Below are 26,970 nucleotides of genomic sequence, written 5' to 3' on the forward strand. Positions count from 1 at the left end.
ATTTTGCTCTTCTAACTTTATATCCTGCTTCATGAATTGGTTAGCGTGCTTTCTCTCCTGGACTGCTTGTGTATATATTAGGGTCTCTAGTGGACCAAATCATGAACTTCAGAGTCAGAGTACTTAGATTCAGTCCCAGAGTTGCCTGGAGAGTACTAGCATGCCATTTAACTTCTCCAACTCTCAATTTCCTCACCTCTAAAAAATGGGAATAATTTGCCGACATATGTGAAAAGTGTTTGGATAACTATTAAACAATGTATAAATGGAAGCAACTGTCAGGATGAGTTCAGGCTAGAGAATTAGGTTTGTCACCACTCCCGTTGTAGTTTTTAACGAATTTGATGGCAGGCCCTATTCTGTGATCTTTACACTGCAGAATGAGGATGCCCCTTTTCTAAAAATTACAAGAGCATGAGAAGAGGGGATTGTGGAGGAACAGGGACGGAGACTTGAAGATAGTCTGTGGTTCATTCGGCTACTTTAAAAGCAATCTGGGATTCTTTCAATGCGAGACGTCTCTGTGATCAGTACATACTCTTGAGACAACAGAGGGAAAAAATGAATAATAATCAGCAATATAAATAACTATAAAACTTTGCACTTGCATAGAACCTTTCATTTCAAGACCTTGAGGGACTTGTCAGAAGGTAAAGAGAAATTTTTTTTTTTTCTTTTTTCCTTCAGAGGAAAACACAACACTGGAAGGGGAAGGGAATGCTCCCATCCTCTCATCTGCTTTAAACAAATCCTTGCTCTAAAACTGCACAGCCCTCCTTGAATTTGATCCCTTAGAGTATTACCTCCTTTGCTCTCTGTTAAAATAAAACAAGTAACTTGCAGCTTCTTCCCCCAGAGCAGCTGGCCAGTCGCACAGAATAACAAACCTGTGTAGGTTTTCAGGTCATTACTGATGGAATCTAGAAAAGTTTTGTACAAATCTGCCTCTTCTTACTGCTTCACAGGGTGCCACAGTGTTTTAACAGTACCATGGGCCCTTAATAGGATATATACGTGCAGGTATATATCATGGAGATATGGCTTTCGTTATATTATTATGTGTGTTCTGGAGGGTTTTTGGTCACCAACAAAGAGAACAATTCAACTCCCATGTCTCGTAGGCAGCGCAGAACCTGAAAGGACTATGTGGATCGCCTTGTCTAACCCCCTTCACTTGACAGCAGATGCTACTGGATTTCCTTTTGTTCTCTGTTAATGGACACTTTCGATTCTTTGAGAACTGGCTTTCAACGTCTAGAATGGAAAATAAGGTGCTTCAGTAACTAAGGGCACAAGCAAAACTTAAACAGAGCAATTGCACCTTCAGAAACAAATATGAAATAAAATGACTTAAGTTGAATTCAAATCACTCCCTTTCAATCTGGCTCGTGTTATAAAGATGTTGAGTTAGCAAAATTCCCCTCACAGAGGGTAGCAAGTTTTCTTGAGGAACAGAAAAAATTTTCTTCCTTGGTATAACTGATCACCCAGATAACTGTAAATTTCTATTTAAATTTACAACCTCTTTTCGCAAAACCCGTGGCTATGCCCAGAAGCACACCTCCAAAGCTTGGCCTGGGCACAGCGTCCCATGGGTATGCTGTGCCTAAGTTTTTATTTTTACTTTCTTTTAAAATGCAGTGAAAAAAACAAAACAGCATATTGACAATGGAGTACATTTAGAATGAAACCACTCTCCCAACCAGAGCCCAGAGCAAGGTCTCGGCCTTTGTACACTGAACATCAATGCCTGTGATACCCCCAAGGTGGGTGAGGTCTCCTGTCCCTTGGGGGTTGATTTTGCCCTTCCCACAGGGCCACAGTGGGTGCGACATGGTTGAGGATATCCAGGTTTCAGGGTCCATATTTGTTAAAACCCATCGCCACCATACGACCCAGAGACATTTATACTCAGCTGATGAATTCCATTAGCTCCCCTAATTATATAAGTTATACCTTTTATGGATCTGCTCTACATATCTGGGGCACGACGTCTGGAGCGGTAGTTTCTGCACACAAGATATTTTTATCGACAAAGACCATGCACAATTTTGCTTGCACAGTTAAAAGGACGGGTGGGGTGGAGGCTAGGGGTTGGAAGGAATTGCTATCTGAAAAGTTCAATGTAAGAGAAACTTGCCTCCAAATTTAGAGCTTGTCCTATCTTTTCCAAGTCCTTGGCTTTCCCACCTGACCCTGAAATGATTGCTGGACAAGAATCCACCTACTTTCAACTGAACTTGACACAGGCTCAGTGGATAACACTTGGAAAAACAAACCAGTGCCATCACCGTGGCCTACAAAGACAAGACTGTCGGAACGTGTGATGTGCCATCTTGCCTCCCGGAAGCCATCTTTTCTCTGTACTACACTCTAGTGTTTCCAGTGATGGGAAAAGAATAGTCCATGGCACAGAGTTCGACAGTCTTTTTACTCCTCAGAAATGTCCTCGGGGGAAGGTGCCGAATACATTCTTCCCAGCTAACAGTCGCTGGGTTTTCTTAAGTTGGGACTGACGCCAGCCGATCCCAATGGTTGCCTTTGTTCTTCCCATACTGTGGTTTATAATAAATCTTCTTTCTCTCTGGTTTTAATCTCCCATAGATAAAGGTTTCCCAGATTGAACACAAGTTTTCCTTTTTCATACACAGGCTTAAGCCATCCCAAACAATAAGAACAGTAATAATAATAAATAAATAGAAGTGAATCCATAGAAACTCTCGATGTCTGTACAGCAGAAGTGACAAAGTTTAAGTCAAATATTTGTTTTCCCTTTTTTTCATCCACATCAAAGGCAGGAATACAACAAGGCATTGTTAGTTGTGGTGGGCAAACCAGAGTGTCTGCTGATATAACAAATTAGGTTTGTTAAGGCCTTTGTCTATGCAGAGTTAATAGTAATGCAGAAGCCAGATTGATTAAAAAAGAAAGGGTGAGGATTGTGAAGTAGGGAAGACAAAAAACAAAGGAAAGAAAAACAAACCAAAAAAACTAGGGAATAAACCAAGGGAGATGGAAAGAGAGAAAGAGATAATGCCAAAAAGAAGTCCATACTGTGTCTACGGATGGAGAAGTACACATTGCTTCCCTCGGAAAGCTTCTCGGTGTCTTTGTAGTTAATACTGTCAGAGTGAAGAACAGCAGATTGATGGCATCCAGCGGCAGTTAAAAGACGTTCATCCTCTCGGCCCAACTGAGGAGATGCTTTGGGAAGGATCGGTCTGGGGGAAAGGGCCCTAGCCTAGTATATCCAGGTAGACCGGAGATGCCTTGGCCAAGTTCTGAAGGAGGGTGTGGATGCCCTTGATGTTCTTCCTCATGTGGGGCTCTCGCTGCCAGCACCCCAGCATCAGCTCATAGACTTCCTGGGGGCATGTTCGAGGTCGCTGCAAGACTCGGCCTTGAGTGATACATTCTATCACCTGGACAGGACGGAGAGCAAAGATAGGGTCAGACCAGAGGAAAAACAATGTGGATACAATAAATGTCAGTACAAAGAGAGGCCTGCTTTAAAGAAACCCACTCAGTGTTTACTTTTTTTCAGAGGCAAGAGAGTGACTGTTCTAGGTTGGTATATCATGGTTAATTTGATGGGTTTATATTCATTTTTCAAGCCACACTGATTTCACCAAACTGGTGGAGAAATAATTCATCTATATGGAATGCTCCCAAAGCACACCCTGGAATTCCAATGTTTTACTGGCCTGAGATGGGACCAGGGTCACTTTTGTGTCTGGGCACTGACTGGCCAGGGAACCCCAGGGTACAGAAATGAGCAGTCATTTTGGATAATGGAATTGGGTAAAAGACAGACGTGGGCCTGAAGAAGTGAGATGCTTGACCAAGAAGTGATGCCTCAAATATAAACATATTTGCAAACAGATTAGAAAAGGAAAATAAAATGCTTGAGTTTTTCACTAGAAGTAAATGTTCTAGTGAAATGTGCAAAAAGGAGAGAAGCTTGAAACCTTATTGGAATAATACCAAAGAGCTAGCTGGACTCTAAGGGTACCAGAATGCCACATCTGCTATCAATTTACTAGATGAACAGCACGAAATGACTCTTGTGTCCCAATGCCAGAGAATCACAGGCGCGTCAGCAAACGCTGTGCTTTTCTCTTTCTAGAACTCTTAAATTTGGAGAGTGACTATACTTTGGCCATGAAATTTAGATACATGGCAGGCCGTTTGGGAGGTGCTTCTCCCAACAAAGCCACATGAGAGCGTGTCCTGACTTCCAGCCTGGGGATGCCTCGCCGTGTCAGCTCTCTAGGGGTCTTTCTTTCCACTCACCTCATTGTTCGACAGCTGGTACCAAGGCTGTTTGCCATACGTGAAGATCTCCCACAACACGACCCCCAGGCTCCAGACGTCACTTTCAGTGGTGAACTTCCTGTACATGATGCTCTCTGGAGGCATCCAGCGAATGGGCAGCATCGTGTGGCCACCGACCTGGCGGAAAAGGGGTAAACAAGGTGGCATCAGTTCCCACCATCAGGAGAAAAGGTTTGGAAGGGAGATGTGGGGGACATTTTTTTTCCCTTTCCTTTATTTGTATTTATTAATTTTAATTGTTTATAAAACATAAGGGAAAGACGATTGGTTTATAATCTCAAGCAACAGAGACAGAGGGCAAAGAGTGGTCAAAGGTTTTTTCTCACATTTTTGCAATTCTCTCTTTCTCAAAACTAGACAGGAGCAGAGATGGTGATTGGGTGGATATTCATCCTGTATAAAACACAGACACACCTACTTTCTGGTATGAGGAGGACTTGATCTTGTAATTAACAAGATAACCTTGGTCAGGATAAAAAGTAGAGAGTTTTGCATCCAAAATGACCCACCAAGGGACTCTGCTTCCTTAGCAAGGCCGGAGCTTCCTTCCACTTTAAAGTGTCAGGAGAGCACACAGAGCTGCCTTGAACATGCTTGCCACAACCCAGCAATGGGCAGGGCAGAAGTGATTATTCACATTTTACAGAGGGGCAACTGAGTTTCAGGTTGCTATGGACACAAAGAAGTCCAGTCTTTGGACTTTCATCTACTACAGGATACTTCAACTGAGCTTATTTACAAAACTAAATAAGTAGGAGGAGCTTCAAGATGGCGGAAGAATAAGACGCGGAGATCAGCTTGCTCCCAACAAATACATCAGAAATACATCTACATGTGGAACAGCTCCTACAGAACACCTACTGAACGCTGGCAGAAGACCTCAGACCTCCCAAAAGGCAAAGAAATTCCCCATGTACCTGGGTAAGGCAAAAGTAAAAAGAAAAAACACAGACAAAAGAATAGGGACGGGACCTGCACCAGTGGGAGGGAGCCATGAAGAAGGAAAGGTTTCCACACACTAGGAAGCCCCTTCGCGGGCGGAGACTGCGGGTGGCAGAGGGGGGAAGCTTCGGGGCCACGGAGGAGAGCGCAGCAACGGGGTGCGGAGGGCAAAGCAGAGAGATTCCCGCAGAGGAGCGGTGCCGACCAGCACTCACCAGCCCGAGAGGCTTGTCTGCTCACCCGCCGGGGCAGGCGGGGGCTGGGAGCTGAGGCTCGGGCTTCGGTCGGATCGCAGGGACAGGACTGGGGTTGGCGGCGTGAACACAGCCTGAAGGGGTTAGTGCACCACAGCTAGCCGGGAGGGAGTCTGGGTAAAAGTCTGGACCTGCCGAAGAGGCAAGAGACTTTTTCTTGCCTCTTTGTTTCCTGGTGCATGAGGAGCGGGGATTAAGAGGGCCGCTTAAAGGAGCTCCAGAGACGGGCGCGAGCCGCGGCTATCAGCGCGGACCCCAGAGACGGGCATGAGACACTAAGGCTGCTGCTGCCGCCACCAAGAAGTCTGTGTGCAAGCACAGGTCACTATCCCCACCTCCCCTCCCGGGAGCCTGTGCAGCCTGCCACTGCCAGGGTCCCGTGATCCAGGGACAACTTCCCTGGGAGAATGCATGTCGCGCCTCAGGCTGGTGCAATGTCATGCTGGCCTCTGCCACCGCAGGCTCGCCCCGCATCCGTACCCCTCCCTCCCCCCGGCCTGAGTGAGCCAGAGCCCCCAAAACAGCTGCTCCTTTAACCCCGTCCTGTGTGAGCGAAGAACAGATGCCCTCAGGTGAACTACACACAGAGGTGGGTCCAAATACAAAGCTGAACCCCGGGAGCTGTGCGAACAAAGAAGAGAAAGGGAAATCTCTCACAGCAGCCTCAGGAGCAGCGGATTAAATCTCCACAGTCAACTTGATGTACCCACATCTATGGAATACCTGAATAGACAAAGAACCATCCCAAATTGAGGAGGTGGACTGTGGGAGCAATGATATATATATATTTCCCCCTTTTTCTCTTTTTGTGAGTGTGTATGCGTATACTTCTGTGTGAGATTTTGTCTGTATAGCTTTGCTTTTACCATTTGTCCTAGGGTTCTGTGTGTCCATTTTTTTTGTTTTTTAGTAAAGTTTTCAGTGCTTGTTATTACTGGTGGATTTGTTTTTTTGGTTTGGCTGTTCTCTTCTTTCTTCCTTTTTTTAATTACTTAAAAATTTTTTTAATAATTATTTTTTGTTTTTTATTTTAATAACTTTTTAATTTAACTTAATTTTATTTTATTTTATCTTTTCTTTCTTTTTTCTTTTTTTCTCCTTTTTATTCTGAGCTGTGTGAAGGACAGGCTCTTGGTGCTCCAGCCAGGCATCAGGGCTGTGCCTCTGAGGTGGGAGAGCCAAGTTCAGGACATTGGTCGACCAGAGACCTCCCAGCTCCATGTAATATCAAATGGTGAAAATCTCCCAGAGATCTCCATCTCAATGCCAAGAAGCAGCTCCACTCAACGACCAGAAAGCTACAGTGCTGGACACCCTTTGCCAAACAACTAGCAAGACAGGAACACAACCCCACCCATTAGCAGAGAGGCTGCATAAAATCATAATAAGGTCACAGACACCCCAAAACACACCACCAGACGTCAATCTGCCAACCAGAAAGACAAGATCCAGCCTCATCCACCAGAACACAGGCACCAGTCCCCTCCACCAGGAAACCTACAAAACCCACTGAACCAACCTTAGCCACTGGGGGCAGACACCAAAAACAACGGGAACTACGAACATGCAGCCTGCAAAAAGGAGACCCCAAACCCAGTAAGTTAAGTAAAATGAGAAGACAAAGAAACACACAGCAGATGAAGGAGCAAGGCAAAAATCCACCAGACCTAACAAATGAAGAGGAAATAGGCAGTCTACATGAAAAAGAATTCAGAATAATGACAGTAAAGATGATCCACAATCTTGTAAATTGAATGGAGAAAATACAAGAAACGTTTAACAAGGACCTAGAAGAACTAAAGAGCAAACAAACAATCATGAACAACACAATAAATGAAATTAAAAATTCTGTAGAAGGGATCAATAGCAGAATAACTGAGGCTGAAGAATGGATAAGTGACCTGGAAGATAAAATAGTGGAAATAACTACTTCAGAGCAGAATAAAGGAAAAAGAATTAAAAGAATTGAGGACAGTCTCAGAGACTTCTGGGACAATATTAAATGCACCAACATTTGAATTATAGGGGTCCCAGAAGAAGAAGAGAAAAAGAAAGGGACTGAGAAAATATTTGAAGAGATTATAGTTGAAAACTTCCCTAATATGGGAAAGGAAATAGTTAATCAAGTCCAGGAAGCACAGAGAGTCACATACAGGATAAATCTAAGGAGAAACACGCCAAGACACATATTAATCAAACTATCAAAAATTAAATACAAACAAAAAATATTAAAAGCAGCAAGGGAAAAACAACAAAGAACATACAAGGGAATCCCCATAAGGTTAACAGCTGATCTTTCAGCAGAAACTCTGCAAGCCAGAAGGGAGTGGCAGGACATATTTAAAGTGATGAAAGGGAAAAACCTACAACCAAGATTACTCTAACCAGCAAGGATGTCATTCAGATTTGACGGAGAAATTAAAAACCATACAGACAAGTAAAAGCTAAGAGAATTCAGCACCACCAAACCAGCTTTACAACAAATGCTAAAGGAACTCCTCTAGGCAGGAAACACAAGAGAAGGAAAAAACCTACAATAACAAACCCAAAACAATTAAGAAAATGTTAATAGGAACATACGTATGGATAATTTCCTTAAATGTAAATGGATTAAATGCTCCAGCCAAAAGACATAGACTGGCTGAATGGATGCAAAAACAAGACCCATATATATGCTGTCTACAAAAGACCCACTTCTGACCTAGGAACACAAACAGACTGAGAGTGAGGGGATGGAAAAAGATATTCCATGCAAATGGAAATCAAAAGAAAGCTGGAGTAGCAATTCTCATATCAGACAAAATAGACTTTAAAATAAAGACTATTACAAGAGACAAAGAAGGACACTGTATAATGATCAAGGGATCAACCCAAGAAGAGGATATAACAATTTAAAATATCTCTGCACCCAACATAGGAGCACCTCAATACATAAGGCAAATACTAACAGCCATAAAAGAGGAAATCGACAGTAACACAATCATAGTAGGGGACTTGAACACCCCACTTTCACCAATGGACAGATCCTCCAAAATGAAAATAAATAAGGAAACACAAGCTTTAAACGATACATTAAACAAGATGGACTTAATTGATAATTATAGGACATTCCATCAAAAAACAACACAATACACTTTTTTCTCAAGTGCTCATGGAACATTCTCCAGGATAGATCATATATTGGGTCACAAGTCAAGCCTTGGTAAATTTAAGAAAATTGAAATCATATCTAGTATCTTTTCTGACCACAACGCTATGAGACTAGATATCAATTACAGGAAAAAATCTGTAAAAAATACAAACACATGAAGGATAAACAATACACTACTTAATAACCAAGAGATCACTGAAGAAATCAAAGAGGAAATCAGAAAATACCTAGAAACAAATGACAATGAAAACACGATGACCCAAAACCTATGGGATGCAGCAAAAGCAGTTTTAAGGGGGAAGTTTATAGCAATACAATCCTACCTTAAGAAACAAGAAACATCTCAAATAAACAACCTAACCTTACACCTAAAGCAATTAGAGAAAGAAGAACAGAAAAACCCCAAAGTTAGCAGAAGGAAAGAAATCATAAAGATCAGAGGAGAAATAAATGAAAAAAAATGAAGGAAACGATAGCAAAGATCAATAAAACTAAAAGCTGGTTCTTTGAGAAGATAAACAAAATTGATAAGCCATTAGCCAGACTCAACAAGAAAAAAAAGGGAGAAGACTCAAATCAATAGAATTAGAAATGAAAAAGCAGAAGTAACAACTGACACTGCAGAAATACAAAGGATCATGAGAGAATACTACAAGTAGCTATATGCCAATAAAATGGACAACCTGGAAGAAATGGACACAGTCTTAGAAATGCACAACCGTCCGAGACTGAACCAGGAAGAAATAGAAAATATAAACAGATCAATCACAAGCACTGAAATTAAAGCTGTGATTAAAAATCTTCCAACAGGGGCTTCCCTGGTGGCGCAGTGGTTGAGAATCTGCCTGCCAATGCAGGGGACACGGGTTCGAGCCCTGGTCTGGGAAGATCCCACATGCCGCGGAGCAGCTGGGCCCGTGAGCCACAAGTACTGAGCCTGTGCGTCTGGAGCCTGTGCTCTGCAACAAGAGAGGCCCGCGCACCGCGATGAAGAGTGGCCCCTGCTTGCCGCAACCAGAGAAAGCCCTTGCACAGAAACAAAGACCCAACACAGCCAAAAATAAATAAATAAATAATAAAATAATAAAAATAAAAGGAATTCCTTTAAAAAAAAAAAAAAAAGAAGAAGAAGGGGTGCTCCTTTAAAAAAAAAAAAAAATCTTCCAACAAACAAAAGCCCAGGACCAGATGGCTTCACAGGCGAATTCTATCAAACATTTAGAGAGGAGCTAACACCTATCCTTCTCAAACTCTTCCAAAATATAACAGAGGGAGGAACGCTCCCCAACTCATTCTACGAGGCCACCATCACCCTGATACCCAAACCAGAAAAAGATGTCACAAAAAAAGAAAACTACAGACCAATATTACTGATGAACATAGATGCAAAATTCCTCAACAAAATGCTAGGAAACAGAATCCAACAGCACATTAAAAGGATCATACACCATGATCAAGTGGGGTTTATCCCAGGAACGCAAGGATTCTTCAATATACGCAAACCAATCAATGTGATACAGCATATTAACAAATTGAAGGAGAAAAACCATATGATCATCTCAATCGATGCAGAGAAAGCTTTCGACAAAATTCAACATCCATTTATGATAAAAACCCTCCAGAAAGTAGGCATAGACGGAACTTTCCTCAACATAATAAAGGCCATATATGACAAACCAACAGCTAACATCGTCCTCAATGGTGAATTACTGAAACCATTTTCACTAAGATCAGGAAAAAGACAAGGTTGCCCACTCTCACCACTATTATTCCACATAGTTTTGGAAGTTTTAGCCACAGACATCAGAGAAGAAAAAGAAATAAAAGGAATCCGAATTGGAAAAGAAGAAGTAAAGCTGCCACTGTTTGCAGATGACATGATAGTATACATAGAGAATCCTAAAGATGCTACGAGAAAACTACTAGAGCTAATCAATGAATTTGGTAAAGTAGCAGGATACAAAATTAATGCACAGAAATCTCTTGCATTCCTATACACTAATGATGAAAAATCTGAAAGTGAAATTAAGAAAACACTCCCATTTACCATTGCAACAAAAAGAATAAAATACCTAGGAATAAAACTACTTAAGGAGACAAAAGACATGTATGCAGAAAATTATAAGACACTGATAAAGAAATTTAAGATGATACAAATAGATTGAGAGATATACCATGTTCTTGGATTAGAAGAATCAACATTATGAAAATGACTCTACTACCCAAAGCAATCTACAGATTCAATGCAATCCTTATGAAACTACCACTGGCATTTTTCACAGAACTAGAACAAAAAAATTCACAAATTGTATGGAAACACAAAAGACCTCGAATAGCCAAAGCAATCTTGAGAAAGAAAAATGGAGCTGGACGAACCAGGCTCCCAGACTTCAGACTATACTACAAAGCTACAGTAGTCAAGACAGTATGGTACTGGCACAAAAACAGAAATATAGAACAATGGAACAGGATAGAAAGCCCAGAGATAAACCCACGCACATATGGTCACCTTATCTTTGATAAAGGAGGCAAGCATATATAATGGAGAAAAGACAACCTCTTCAATAAGTGGTGCTAGGAAATCTGGACAGCTGCATGTAAAAGTATGAACTTAGAACACTCCCTAAGGCCATACACAAAAATAAACTCAAAATGGATTGAAGACCTAAATGTAAAGCCAGACACTATGAAACTCTTAGAGGAAAACATAGGCAGAACACTCTATGACATAAATCATAGCAAGATCCTTTTTGACCCACCTCCTACGGAAATGGAAATAAAAACAAAAATAAACAAATGGGACCCAATTACACTTAAAAGCTTTTGCACAGCAAAGGAAACCATAAATAAGACGAAAAGACAACCCTCAGAATGGGAGAAGATGTTTGCAAATGAAGCAACTGACAAAGGATTAATCTCCAAAATTTACAAGCAGCTCATGCAGCTCAATATCAAAAAAACAAACCACCCAATCCAAAGATGGGCAGAAGTCCTAAACAGACATTTCTCCATAGAAGATATACAGATTGCCAACAAACACATGAAAGACTGCTCAACATCATTAATCATTAGAGAAATGGAAATCAAAACTACAATGCAATATCATCTCACACCTATCAGAATGGCCATCATCAAAAAATCTAGAAACAATAAATGCCGGAGAGGGTGTGGAGAAAAGGGAACCCTCTTGCACTGTTGGTGGGAATGTAAATTGATACAGCTACTATGGAGAACAGTATGGAGGTTCCTTAAAGAACTAAAAATAGAACTACCATACGACCCAGCAATCCCACTACTGGGCGTATACCCTGAGAAAACCATAATTCAAAAAGAGTCATGTACCACAATGTTCATTGCAGCTCTATTTACAATAGCCAGGACATGGAGGCAACCAAAGTGTCCATCAACAGATGAATGGATAAAGAAGATGTGGCACATATATACAATGGAATATTACTCAGCCATAAAAAGAAACGAAATTGAGTTATTTGTAGTGAGGTGGATGGACCTAGAATCTGTCATACAGAGTGAAGTAAGTCAGAAAGAGAAAAACAAATACCATATGTTAACACATGTATATGGAAAAATAAAAAAGATCATGAAGAACCTAGGGTAAGACGGGAATAAAGATGCAGACCTACTAGAGAATGGACTTGAGGACACGGGGAGGGGGAAGGGTAAGCTGGGACAAAATGAGAGAGTGGTAGTGTATGTATGTCCATATATACACTACCAAATGTAAAATAGATAGCTAGTGGGAAGCAGTCGCATAGCACATGGAGATGAGCTCGGTGCTTTGTGATCAGCTAGAAGGGTAGGATAGGGAGTGCGGGAGGGAGGGAGACACAAGAGGGAAGAGATATGGGGATATCTGTATATGAATAACTGATTCACTTTGTTATGAAGCAGAAACTAACCCACCATTGTAAAGCAATTATACTCCAATAAAAATGTTAAAAAAAAAACAGTAAATAAGTAAGTATGGTTTTTGAAAAGCCCATTTTAGTAAAAACGCCAAGGTTGAGGCTTTAGATAGCAACAGCATTAGCACAGGCAAAGAAAACTTTGATCAAAGAGACTTGTTTATGATTTCCAACTTTCTGGAGAAAAACTAACAAAAACTAAATATATTCCATATACAGGTTTGTAGCCCATCAAGGCTGTCTGATTTTTAAACCAAGATAAGATTTCTTCACAGTAGCCCAATGCGTGGCAGGTCCTACTTTTCACGCTGGTGAACCCCAGCACTATCTGCCCAAATGCCATGCTGACACCAGGGCAGTGGGTGAGCTCACAAGACAGGAGGAATTAGATTTCCCTGACAACTCCCACCCCCTGAACTCTGAGACCAATGCCACACAGAGTTTCTGCCCAATTATAATTCTCGATATCTATTTCTGCCTCACTAAGGGAAGGAAATGGACTAACAGTGCCTGAAAAATGCTGCTCAACTCCGTAGCCCAAGGAGTGGAGAGTGTCAGAGATGTCTAATTTGCTTGGTGATTTCAAATGATGCTCTTAGCATCAAAGAAAGCATGCATGATTTTTCCCCATTCTTCTCTGTACGAGGAATCCAAGTGTGACAAGTCGAGACATGACTTGCTGGCTCAGCGTTAAGGCGCCCCTCTATTTTTACTGTTCAGCTTTGAATACACCAAAAGTTCATGCGCTAAGTGCAAGCTTGTTGCCTTCCATCAGCTTTCAATTTCCTCGCTTTCTCCTCATTCCGCAAGGACAGGTAGTCACTGTTCAACGAGCACAGATTTCCCTCATGGAGCTGCCTGGACATGACAATACTCACCACCAGGATTGATACCTAAAACACAACCTGTGCAACACAGGCACTGACCAGAAAGGTTGCTGGTGTTCATATCGGCACAGCCAAATGGGCGTGTTTCTGGCTGATGGCTATCTGCCCGGCTCTGCAACCCTGAAATCCCATGTACCCAGGACTTTGGGAAAGGAAATCTGCCAACACACAAGAGTTTCCTACGTTTTCAGATACTTACGAACACAAAGGATACCAAGGTGGAATGGTCCCCCGGGTGCTGGCAGCCTATACCCCAGCACCAAGGAGAGGCTTTGTGGCAGTGCAGGGAGCTACATGCGCAGAGTTATGGGGAGTGAGAGGTCTCTGCCCAGGTTTTTAGTGAAAATGACATAATTCTTTCTTGAATGGGAATAGTGAAACAATTGAAATTGACATATTGAAAGTAGAATTAGAAAAATATTGAAATTAGACCATACATCCAATGTACAGTTGGTCTGTGGTAGTAAAGGGAAGACTGGGATATTATGGACCAATGTGGTGTTCTTTTGGATACCTGACCCTCAAAGTATTAAGAGCTAGCTTGCCACATGTGTTCCTAGTTCAGATGTGTCAAATATACTATAACCTGTAACCCTCTTCATTTCTTGGAGATTCATAATGCACAGAATTCCCTTGAAGTGTCTCAGGAGTGTGGCAGAAAGAACAGATTTAACTTTGTTTAACTTAGTGAATTAAACTAATTTGGCTGTGCGTTTGTGGGGGAGAGGGAGAGAGATGGAGAGCCACTCACATACATTCCTAGAACCAGACGGTAAATATCCCACTTTGGGACATGTTAACCTATGGAGACGCCAGGCTTTCCATATTCTTTTTGTGTTCCCAGCTGTGGTGCAGTGGACAACACTCAATTCATGACTTTAGAAGGGAGCCAAAAGGTACAAATTTCCAGTTGTAAAATAAATAAGTCCTGAGGATGTAAGGTACAGCAAGGTGACTATAGTTAATAATACTGCATTGCATATTTGAAAGTAAATCCTAAAAGTTTTCATCACAACAACAACAAATTGTAACTATGTGAGGAGACAGGTGTTAACTAGACTTATGGCTGTGATCATTTTGCAATATATACAAATATCAAATTGTTATGTTGTACACCTGAAACAAATATAATATGTCAAGTATACCTCAATTAAAAAAAAAAACAAACAAAACTCTGGGCTCCAGAGTTAATTTCACTACTTGCCAAACATCTCTGTGTCTTAGTTTTTCCAACTATAAAATGTGGGTAACAATATATACCTCCCAGGGTTAACTCAAGCAGACAATATTTGTGAAAGCCCTTTATGAATTTTAATGCACTAAATGCTTTCTAGGTGTTGCTTCTTTCTCTGTAGCCTTTATTATCTAGCTTTTATTTTCTCAATGGGAAGCAGCCATAGAGACATTAAGAAGAGTCAACACTACAACTCTCCCACACTCCTCACTCTGCAATGACAAGTACTCTGGGGCCCCTCTGATTACACCTACTCTTCTGGATCCTCTGTCCTGTATTGCTAATGGCCAAAGAAGTGGCTCCTGTGTCCTTTAAAGGAGGGAAAAAAAAGATTCAAATTTTGATTTACATGTTTTCCCATCTGATCATTTATTTCATGCTTGCAGTCTCTTTGGGACAGATTTTTCACTCTAATTCTTTCAAGAATCCCCTCTGGGATTTCACACATGCCATTATAATTAATGCTTTCCTTGTTCTGATGTCAAATGGGTGAGTGGTGGGAGCATCTAATAAAAGTTCAGACAGGGTTCACAAGTTTTCTAAACCCGTTTAGAACATTTCTGAATATTTCTTTTGCAGCCCTTTCTCAGGATTTTGGAGCATGTCACAAAAGTGGGCCCAAAAAGTAAAAAATAGAAAAAAGAGCCACTGTGGTTACAAATTACTGTCACATTCCAGTCACAGTCACTGGATGGTTTTTAGAACTCACAAAACCACATACTGTGCAGTGACAAACACAATGAGATATTTGTCTTGTATGTGCAACTTGGCCATTGGCCCTCACGCTCTTGCTTAAATATTTGTGAGATGGAATGTGATCCCAAGTATGACATTGGGAGTCAGAACTGTTGCTTTGACTGCCAGATACTCAGTGGTGCCAGGAGAGACCTTTCAGTGATCGACTTGGGTCAGGAACGTGCTCTTCACTAAACGCCCCAGAATAAGCTGATGCAACATGGGAAATCCACTTAGCTGGGGAGTTGACTTGGACTTGCAGTTTTTATTTTCCTCAACCCATGAGCCTGGGGTTTTAGCTTTGTAATTAACCACTTGCCACCACCTTCCCACCATCATCATCTGTCAACACAGAGCAGTTGATCTTTACAAAGAACTTCTACTCGATGATCTCACTTGAGCCCAATAATTACCCTCTTGAGAAGACATTGGCTTGCCTTCACATTTTAAGTAATGCCCCCCAAATTCAGAGAGTTTGAGTAGCTTATCTAAAGACACACACACATAACCCCTCCCCACAGGACATCTTGTACTCACTCTGATGGGTCACTCTGTGTTTCTGGCTTCTGCATTCTCCAATTCATGCCCTATATTCAGCCAGCAAACTTAGTTGTGGCTCCTCACCCAGGCCAAACCTACTCATGCCTCTTGGAAAGTTTGATCTCTCTTTTTTTCTACCTACTCTGGAAGGTCTCCTAAAGGCAAGTTCAAGTTCCATCACTTCAAGGAACTTACCTTCCCTGCTATAGCTCAGCAATGTTTCTAAGCACCCCTTAGTACAGCTCTGGTAACACTGCAGGCAATCCCTATTTTTGCTAATGGATCACATGCCTCAAGAGGAAGGATGCTGAGCAGTTATGGCTGGCAAGGCATGGCGGGGCGGGGGTTGGTTGGTAAGGAGACCATATCTTCGAGTTTCTTCTGACTGTTGAGATTTGGGGAGGAATTCTCAATGTGTTCCTTCAAAGAGATCGGTGTTCACTACTTTCCCATCCACCGCCAATAACTTCTTTAAACTCTTCATAGAACCAACCTTAGATTAAATGGATGGAAACTGGCTCACCTAATTGATGCTACAAATAAGAACCATTCAATGAAATTCAAAACTTCTTAATAAAATGCAATCCAAAATACTGGCGTTCACATGGAGTATCAAAACTCTCTAAGCTGTGTGTGAAATCCCGTTCATTCCTCAGTTTATCATCTGTACAGTAGGTGGGGGAGTCTCTGGTGCAGACCTGGTACTATTCGACCTGGGAATAAAGTTTAGGAAGACGTCATAATGAATAACATGAGAGAATATTGCTCTATAAGATAGCATCTCATATCCTCTGAGGCGAGAGAGGAAGGACAGAGACTAAAGAAGAAAATTAAGCCATGAAAAAGGAAAGACTGAATGGCCATCAGGCTGCTAATCACCGTGACTTGCTTAAATCAGTGAAGTTAATCAGAACAATGTCTGGAGCCAATGGCCAAAAACAAATTCCATAGCGCCTAAAATAAATCAAGTTATGCAAAATAATGGATTCTGTTTTTAAAACATCTGCGAAAAGAACTGTTTGTTTAGCTCTTACTGTTTATTTCCATGACACTTCATAATTTTGATGGTGACATGTACAGGACAATCTGATTTAAAAAACAACCAAAAAACCTGTTCTAGGAAAAATACCTAGGCCTGAGCATCATTTAAATCTACTTGTTTGCAAGGTGTTAAGACGATAAATCCTGGAAAGAATACTAAAAGGCCCTTGGTAAAACTGTCTTGTGTCAGAAATGCTGTATAGCACAGGGAGCTCAACTCGGTGCACTGCGATGACCTAAATGGGTGGGATGGGCAGGGGAGGGAGGTCCAAGAGGGAGGGGATATATGTATACATATAGCTGATTCACTTTGTTGTACAGTGGAAACTAACACAACACTGTAAAGCATCTATACTCTAACAATAACAAAAAAAGAAATCGATGATTTTATTATTTTTAAATCAAATTGGGAACATCTAATCAGTTCAACTACAATATTTATTTCTTACCCAAGAAATATTCTTTGGGTACATTCTCTTTGGTCACTAGGTTGTAAATGGTGACTATTTCCCCATGGCTTAACAAACAATATGATTTATTTTTCTACACTGGAAAACTAGAATTTAGGAAGGTCAAGGAACTTGCTGAGCAAGTGGAGATATGAATTGGTGACCAGCAGTATTGAAGACAGCTCTCTATCCCACTATTATTCATGCTGAGACCCTAGGTTCTTACTTAATTTTTACAAATATATGACGCATCTTTATCCCTGGTACAAGTTTATGAGGAATGCACAACCCATTTTCCAGGGGTCTCGGTTGATGAGAGAGAAGGTAACAAGCATCCACCCTCCTCCTTGCTCCCTCATTGTCTTCTCTTCTTTTTCAGCATCCATCCCTCTCAGTGTGGGCCCTCCCAGTCCATTCCTGAATCCCTTTCTTTGAATCTCCTCTCAAATCTCACTCGTCCAGTCCCATTTCAAATTCCAACGTTGACTTTTGTCTTGCCCGATTCTTTTATCTCCCCAGAGGATCATGCGTGTCCTCCCCAAAACTCATTCCCCATCCATGGGGATGCCTCGTCTCCCTTCTGTGTGTATGAGAGGCACAGTGGCAGGCTGGAGCCCTTCTATAGACCCAAAGCAAATGCCTAGCTGGCTTTGAAAACACTGGTGATTTAAAGGTGAGTAAAGCTAATCTGGGACCTTCTATACTTAAGTAGCAAAGAGCAGTGATGCCTGGGAGGCCACTTTCAGCTTGTGGTCTTTACTCAGTGAGTGAGTGATAACTTGTTTGGAAGCCAAACGTTTTACTTCCTTAGAAAAGTGCAGGCCAAAGGGCAAGCCCCAGTAAGAGATGATTAGCTGTCAGAGGCTTTTGGCCACATTAAATACTGAAGAGGCTCATAGACCTTCTTGTCACACCCTGCACCCGCTTCCTTTGTTTCAACAGTTTCTCCTGATCTGTTCCTTAAAAATTCATGATAGCTGTAAACTTTAAGACATAACTGGACATTATTTACTTATTTATTATGTGTTGCATCTGTAATATGAAGTTTAAAAAAAGGAGAAACAATTTGTGCAAAATCTTCTCCTTGGAGAACCTGGGACCATTGTGGTCAGACTGTGGGTGCTTTATGACCACATCCAGGAAGATCAGGGTTCTCCTATTACAAAGAGTGATGGGGTACTTCCGTGGCATGTGGCTAGGGAACCAGGGGATACTTCATGGGAAGTGATTCAGCTCTTCCTGCCTTGCCTAGAAGTCCTGAATGAATGGAACTCAGTGAAGGCAGTCATGAATGAATGGGGTCAGGAGGAGTTCTGGGGACAGCCTGGTTGCCCCTCTTTCTTACGGCAGGAAATGTTTATCGCTATACCTGAAGTTGCTGTTACTTGCAACCTGGAAAATCTTCTATTATCTTTTACCATTACCAATCTGGTCACAGATACAAGGGTTGTGACTTAATAACTACAAGCCAAGGGTTTTTGAATTAGTCACGAGAGGGTATGCTGGACCTTATTGCTAACAATATTTTGTGAATATTTTTTCCATTGAGAATTGATGTTGTCTTTATTCTACCATGAAATAATAATATAAACAGTGAAAAATAATAATAATACCTTATGTTTGTATACGTGTTTTGCTTTTTCATAGCATTTCCGCATCCGTTCATTCTATAATAATGGTACCTACCTCAGAATATGGTTGTGAAGATTAAATGAGTTGATATTAGAAAAGCTCTGTGGTGCCATCCTGTGATGCCATTTGTATGACATTCTTGAGAAGACAAACTGTAGGTCTAGAAAACGTATGGTTGTCAGGGCCTGGGAATTGGGGGTGGGGGCTTGTCTTACAGAGGCATGAGGGAATTTGGGGGGAGGTGGTGACAATGTTCTAAGTCTTGATTGTGGTGGCAGTTAAATGACTGTGTTTGCCAAAACTCAGAACAATACACTAAAAAAGGTGAATTTTACTATATGTAATAAAGCTCTTAGCATAACACCTGGTACACAATAAAAGTGTAAAATATATTAGCTGTTGTTGTTATGCTAAGTATTTGATTCTCTAGTAATCCTCTGGGGTAAGTCAGGCATGTTCTTTTATCTCAGTTTAAGAGATGAGGAATCCCCAGGCCCAGAGACAATGTGACCTACCCAAGACCACACAGCTTAGATGTGGTAGCATCTACACCAGGACCCATATCTCCAAACCAAACACATTCCGTCTCAAGTCTGACATGGAGTCAGACCCAGGGCTAGGAAAGGCTCTCTGCATTTGTTTGCTCAGTCTGCCATAACAAAATACCATAGACTGGGTGGCTAAAACAAGACATTTATTTTCTCACAGTTCTAGAGGCTAGAAATCCAAGACCAAGGTTCCAGACAGTTCAGTTTCTGGTGAGAGGTCTCTTCCTGGCTTACAGATGACTGTGTGTAGCTTGTGTGTGTGCAGAGAGTGCGTGAACTTCTGGTGTCTCCTTTTACAAGGACACTAATCCTATTGGTTGGGGGCTCCACCCTATGACCTCATTTAACCTTAATTACTTCCTCAGAGACCCCATTTTTAAATGCAGCCACACCGGGGGTTAGGGTTAGATCTGAGTTTTGGGGGAACACAAACATTCAGGCCACAACACTCTCCTTGTCAATGCTTCCCCTTCTGATTCTAGCACACTCCAAGGAGGGGCAAGAACAGCTTCAAATACTAGGAGCTGTGCAATTCTGGTCCATAATTCAGATCTGTAGTCGTCTCTCAGCATTTTTATGGCCCCAAGTTAAGGCTCAATGCCACTGCTCTTTTCCCAGCTTGGGTTACTCTTGACAGTTTCCCTGTTATCAACTGATTCCAGAGCTTAGCAGATGCTGTTGTTCCACAGCAGCCCCCAGATTCAGCTTATTTCCAAGGCAAACCTTAGGGCAATCTTGGTCCTCACCCTGTCCCCCCACTCCACCCCAACCGCCCTGGGGGTAGCTAAGGGAGAGTGAGCAGACCCTGCAACTCCCCGGTCATGCATTGATAAAGGCAGAAGGGCTTCCTGGACTCCGTGTCACCTCAAGTGATAGCCCTCATGGGCCCTATTGTCCCCTGCTTGTGCACTATATACACTTTCAAGAGCCAAGAGCCCCAGTCTTAGAAGTGATTATAGTTTCACCTTATTTCACATTTGCTCTAATCAGGAGCAAAAAGCCTTCTCTCACTACAGCTTAAAACTGCAATCACACCCATGTTTAAGAATCACATTGAGATCTAGAAACGAGGATGCTTCATTTTAACAATACAGAGAAATTAAACAGTGACAACATCCCCCTTCCTCTGACTGCCTCCCCCCTCCTCGCCCCACTAACTCTTATCCATTTTGATGGGGAGTTTCCCAAGTGGCTCACTGGGAAGATGAAGCCTTTGGAGAGAACGAAGACAGCATGCAGGCTGCCGTGTGGTCACTGTACTACTACATCACTCAGCAATGGGAACCTGTACATTCCAACGATCCACATCGCATCAAGCTGTCATTATTTTAATGTTCAATATTACTGAGCTTTTTATGGCCTCCTGAGCATTATGGTTTTTAACGCAGGAGATCATCTGACTCTTTAGTACTTGAGACCAAAGCATCGTATCCTTTTATAGTGAAAGGCCAACAGAGACTGACACGTGATGAGCAAAGACAACCAGGAAAGCAGGAGCTGTATAGATTCATGTCACTGTCTATGTTAAGGTGATCGCATTATGTTGGTTTAGTACCAAAATTCCAATGTGAAATTGTTTCTATGGCAATAACTCAGAAAGGCTGGTATTCCAGCTAGCTTTAAGTAAAGGAAGAAATCAGTGATTTTCCAACAGAGTAGGGGGAAAAAGCTTCTCTGTACTAGCAACAGCAATCTCCATACCAGCTGTAATTATCGTGATTCTTGCTGCTCTCAAGGCATCATGTCTAATACGTGGACAGATCAGGTTTCTGGTTGGACAGCGCATATCTGTGCCACCATTAACCCCAGCTTGTTAGTTAACACTGAGGACCCGCTAGAATGTAATTCCACCATTAACCTGAGATGAGAACTTAATACGCCAGAGCCAGTTAAAAATGAATAAGTTGTCTTTCTTCCCAGTTCATTCTGATACAGAAACTGATGTCTGTGTCCTTGTGAGTGTAACATTAACGGGAAAGTTGCTTTCTCCAGGGAGTTCTGAATGCCTACCTGGCATCATTATGGTCCTTCTGTTATGTCTGTGATACATGGAATGCATAGAGATTGTGACCTTGGTTATAAAAGACACTGTGATTTCTTATGATGATTGTGAGAGCTAAGAAATCATGTAATACAAGTAACTCTCAATTACTGAGCTCTTACGCTGTGTGAGAGGTTGTGTGCTAAAGACATCACTTACACTTAAAACTCCTTTTTTCATACCTCTCCCGACATAACCACAGATAAAATATACCCATAGAAAGTCCACATATTATAAGAGGCAGTTATTTTGTGATTGTGAAACTGGAACTCAGTTTCTGACCAGCAGCTTTCCTCTGCAGGGTGGACAGAAAAGAGTTACTAACAGTGGCTGCTCAGTGTTATGCGAAACCAGTGTGCTGGCGCTGGGGGCCTCTCAAACCATTCCACCAAAGCACCCACAACTGCAGAAAGAAGTAAAAGACCAGGGGAGTGGGGAGGAATTGGGACCATGTCTATAGGCCTAGACCAAGGTGCCTATGGCAGGCATGGAATTTCTTTAAAGTCTTGTATTTCATCTTTAACATCTGATATAATTGTGGCATTCGATTCCACAGTGCGATATGAAAAGTCATGATTTTTCCCCAAATCATTTATTAAAAGTGATGCTTTAGAAACTTGGGCCATGTTGATTTTGTGGCTTCATGAGTCTCTGGTCTGGATGCACCAACTTGTGTCCAAAGTCTACCCAGATTCCTATTTGAGAGGCACTGGTGGCAGAAAGTAAAAGGGTTTTGGAGTCAACAGACCTGGTTTCCTCTTCTAGCTCGGCCACTCACTAAGTGAGTGTAAATAAATTACTTCATATCTTAGTGTCTTTCATTGTATATAAATAGGAATAAAACCTTATAAGCCTAAATCAAGCCTATATCCTTCCTCAACAGGCTAAGTTCTAGAAACAGTGGTAAACAGCCCAATGGCCAGAACTAAGCAGAAAGAAATATACAGGCAATCGCCTTGGGATAACAGCAACAAGCTCCTGCACAGTCCTGAGGGGCCCTTTTCCCACTGCGGTCCATGTAGATGCTCCCTCCTTTTGCCCAACATGGTGTCCTGCATCAGAAGCCCGGGGGTCTACTCCGGTGCTTACCAGACTCTCCATGTGACTTTGGCAATGTCATTACCTCCCTCTAAGCCATAGGTTTTTCACGTATAGAATGGAGACCATGTCATTATCTGTGAGGCTCAAGTGAGGTAGCTGAGATAAAATATGGCTTACATGGTAACACCCAATCCACGTGGCTTTATGTTAGGACATTTCAACCCATTTGCATTTAGTGCTACGTGCACGGTGGGGAAACAACGTTGGATGGGGTTAAGTCCTTGCCCTCGGGAGCTTGTTCTACAACCATAACGCAAGGTGGGGAATTGATGCCATAGTGGAAATGTGACCATCTGCTGGGGCTCATGATACTGGCACAGTTTGGCCCATTCCTTAATCTAGTGATGCTTTCAGCCCCCTTCCACTAAGAAGTTGATATCAGGATGCCTGAACATTTGCCACCGTGTCCAGAGGGTCACAGGAAAGGAGACTATTGGGAAAGAGCTGGAGAGAAAGCTGTCAAAGAAGATCAAGGTCCTGATTCCCCACTGAAGTTCCCTGAGAAGAAGGAGTTGGCCACACTGCCCCAAAGAGGCTGCAATGGCTGGGGTGTGTTTAGCTTTGTGGCTAATGTTCAACATCCAGATACCACGTACTGCAGGCACAACCAAGAACTTTACACATGCTATCCCGCTGAGCTGCAATGAACCACAAGCTGAGCCAATGCAGGGATGCAGAGGAAACAACACTTAAGGATCACTGTCAGCTTCATGGGACAGAGACAGTGGCTTAACCATGGAGCGGAGGAAGGGGTCCCTTTTCTCCCTTACTAGAAGTCCTGAAGCATGCAGTCAAGGGCTGGTGGGACTCTAAGAAGTCCTTCTGAGGACATCCTTCAAAAGACAACTCTGTTTACTTCTTTCCACCCTTATTTTGATCTCCTGGTTGGGTCGTTTCCCTCCCTCGGCCACTGTGACAGCCTCCTAACTGGTCTATCATTTCCCTTCTCACCTTTTTCCAAACCACTGTCCTTACAATAGCAAGAGCAATTGTCTTAAAATAATTAATTGTATCAAATCTTTTGTTTTTCTGCTATAAACTCTCCAATGACTTCCCATTGCCTTTAGGATAAAATTAAAAGTCACTGGAATGGCTGATAGCACCCTGGTTGATCTCAGGGCTTCCTTCCGCAGTCTCCTCTTTCCCCCTTTCCTTGCAGTAACCCATCCATCCGGGTCTTAAACGTCCTTGGCGCTTTCTCACCGCTGGTTCTTCACACGTGCAGCTCCTCAGGTTTTACCTGGTTAACTTCTACTTGTCTACCAGGAATAAACTTCAATACCATATGCTTAGCCATCAAAAACAAGTTAGACTCTCAGGTAGCACTGCTTACCTTCCCCTCACAGCACCAATCAGTAGCAATGATGTGCTTATTTGTGTGCTTACATGCTTGCTCTCTTCCTCTGCCTCTGACTACAAACTTCATGAAGGAAGCCCTAGCCAGTGCTTGGAGGCCCAACAGGTATCTGTCAAATAAAACAGTTGCATCGGGATGCCCGGGAGCATGGTCTTGGTGGATAGACAATACATTATAAAATAAATACGGAAGAAGAAGGGGTTAAAGCCCCAAAGGCAGCTTCCCGTCAGCCTTCCTCGGGGCTGTCAGCACAGAGCCCTTGGAGCCGGGAGGGGTGCCGGGGGTTGGGGGGGGGGACAAAGGAAAAGACGGACAGTAGCCAATTTGCTTTAGAGAGCAACACCCGTTTCTAATTTAAACTGTAAATAAGGAATGGAAACAGACGTGTGCTGTACACAGAGTAATGAACATATGGGATCAGTTACCAAGAAAAGCCGTGGAAGCTGAAGATTACTGAGCTGAGGTGACACCTTGGAGGAGGAGAGGGTGAGGGCGTGGGGAGGGCGGAGTCAGAGAGGAAAGGCTGGGCGTCCTGTCCTGGGGGTTCCCGTCCCTTTGCTCGTCCTGTCCTGTGGTGCGTCCTGTTGTTCGTCCCGACTTCCTTTGATGAAGCCATCCCACTTACAGCGCCCCCGTGTGGTCTCATCAGAAACTCCCCAAGGGAGGGGCTTGAGGGCTGTGCGGGGCGCGCAGATGCGTGGAGGTGGGAGAGGCCGGTCCTGAAGGCGCCTTGGATGGCACCGCCGATGCTTAGTCTCCATGGCTGGAGACGTAAAGGGGGCAGATAGAGATTCACGAGAGGAGGTCTGAAGCCCCCAAACCTCCACTCAGCATCACCCCGCCTCCTGTATCAGCTACCCTCTGACTCTCACCTCCACCATCGCTCCACAGCCTTAAATCCTGAGCAGAGTGCTTGGAGTAGCCAAAGTCTGGAGAAGTTCAGCTAAAAGCCAAACCCCCAACTTCAAAGGACTACCCATTGCCATCTCAGAAGATGATATTTTAAAAAGCTGTTATAACATGTTTTGGATTCTCAAACCCTCATTGCACAGGGTAAAGGTTGATCTTTTTCAGCACTGAGTTGACAATCATTTGTTTGTTTTGGTATCATTCACTCATTCAGCAAAAACTTACTGAGCTACCTGGGCTGGGTGCTGAGCAACGTCGTGGGCACTGGGGTGTGGACGTGCATCCGCTCCATGTTCTCATGAAGCTCTCATTTTAGTGAGGGGCGCAGACCACACATCAGTAAACAGATATCTGTGCTTGATAATGCCAGGAGGTGAGAAATACTGTGAGGAAAAGGAGGTAAAGAGATGGAAAGGTGAGAGGGGCAGCGATATTTTAGATGGGTAGGTCAGCACAGGCTTTTCTAAGCAGATGAAATCTAAGCAGAGATCTGAATAAAGAGAAAGAACAAGACGTGCAAACATCAGGAAGAAGGGCATTTCAGGCATTGTGGTCAGCAGGTGCACAGGCCCTGAGGTAGGAACAATCTTGATGTGTTTGGACAGTAAGGGGACCAGTGTGGCTGCAGTGACTGTAGCCAGGTGGGGACAGGTAGGACAGGGGGTGGAATGTTACTGGGGCCATCATTGGTGGGGTTTTATGTAATGGCACAGCTGCACTGGGTGTGTGTGTGTCTATAGCTGTGTATCTGTATCTATATGTTTGTCTTAAGTTCGATATCTAAATAATATGCTGTGTCCGGATAGTATTTTAAGGCAAGCTACTTAATATTGTTTTAAAGCAAATAATTAGGTCACATAATCTGTGACCTAACCATTATTACCATTTTCTAAGTAGAGAAATTATAACATAGAAACCCAAGGCCACAATCAGAATCAGGGTCTGAGGTGACAATGCAAGACCCCAAATCCACGAGTCTTGCCTCTTTCTCTTTGATTTTTGCCCCTTATTTTGTACCACTTCCCCAAATCCACCTGGTGCATGACCAGCCATGCAAACCAGCTAAAGCAATTATCAGCCACATTCTCTGAGTCCTGTTCAGGAGGAAATCCCTTCTTCCCTGATCCAGACAAGTCAACAATGACATCATTGCATGCAGCAATAACCAATGCTTTTTTTTTGTAGGAAGTGATGGATTTAGGAAGCAAAGTGAGTCTGACTGTGTGGGTCCCCCACCCTTTCTTTCAGTGGAACGAGGAATGAGCAGGAGAGGGATCCTACTACTTCTAGCCCCTTAAGAAGCACAGATGCATTCCTGAGTTTCTCAGAACGATGAGTTATAGCCCCCTTGGTGTTTAGCTTTAGGATTTATGCTAATGGTCCCAGCATACTTCTCTCTGTCAGCAGAGACGTAGGAAGCTCCCTCCACATTACCTTGTTTTTCCTGATTATTCCCCCAATATTCCAACAGTTAAACGATCATATCACTGCTGAGGTCCTTTGCCCTTTGACTCCTAAAACACTTTGAGTTTCCTTTGAGGAAGAAAGCTGCCCTTGTGTTAGCCCAGGGGAGAAGAGAAAAGATTCCATAGCCTTGGAGTCTTTAATGCTGGTCTGTTAGTGTCCTTCCTTTGTGTATCTTCCTTCCTGCCTCTCAACCTCTTAGTCAAACCCTATGGCATTTTTTATTCCTGCAAATTCCCTCCCAAGGTCACTATCACTGGCAATAATATTTTGTTTATACCAAATCATCCATTTAGGTACAGATCATTGGCATTTAGGATACTATATTTACTGGTTAATATCTACTCGACTTCATTTACGGAAATAGCTTGCATGAAACACATAAAGGTCTTCAAGCACTACCATCTACTCTGTGAACACAGACTCT

General features: G+C 42.6%; 1 protein-coding gene across 2 annotated transcripts in view; it reads right to left on the reverse strand.

Annotated features, from left to right (window-relative positions):
- Window positions 1-2,996: 2,996 nt before the first annotated feature.
- NTRK2 (neurotrophic receptor tyrosine kinase 2) overlaps window positions 2,997-26,970 on the reverse strand; it is a 369,930-nt gene continuing 345,956 nt past the window's right edge. For both annotated transcript variants that reach the window (XM_059924515.1, XM_059924514.1), the window contains exons 16-17: window positions 4,294-4,452; window positions 2,997-3,422 (exon numbers count right to left, since the gene is read on the reverse strand). In XM_059924515.1, coding sequence (XP_059780498.1) covers window positions 3,237-3,422; window positions 4,294-4,452 — 345 coding nt within the window. In that variant the 3' untranslated portion in view covers window positions 2,997-3,236. The remainder of the gene's footprint in view (window positions 3,423-4,293; window positions 4,453-26,970) is intronic.

Source organism: Balaenoptera ricei, chromosome 6 (genome assembly GCF_028023285.1).
Source record: "Balaenoptera ricei isolate mBalRic1 chromosome 6, mBalRic1.hap2, whole genome shotgun sequence".
NCBI classification, from domain to species: Eukaryota; Metazoa; Chordata; class Mammalia; order Artiodactyla; family Balaenopteridae; genus Balaenoptera; species Balaenoptera ricei.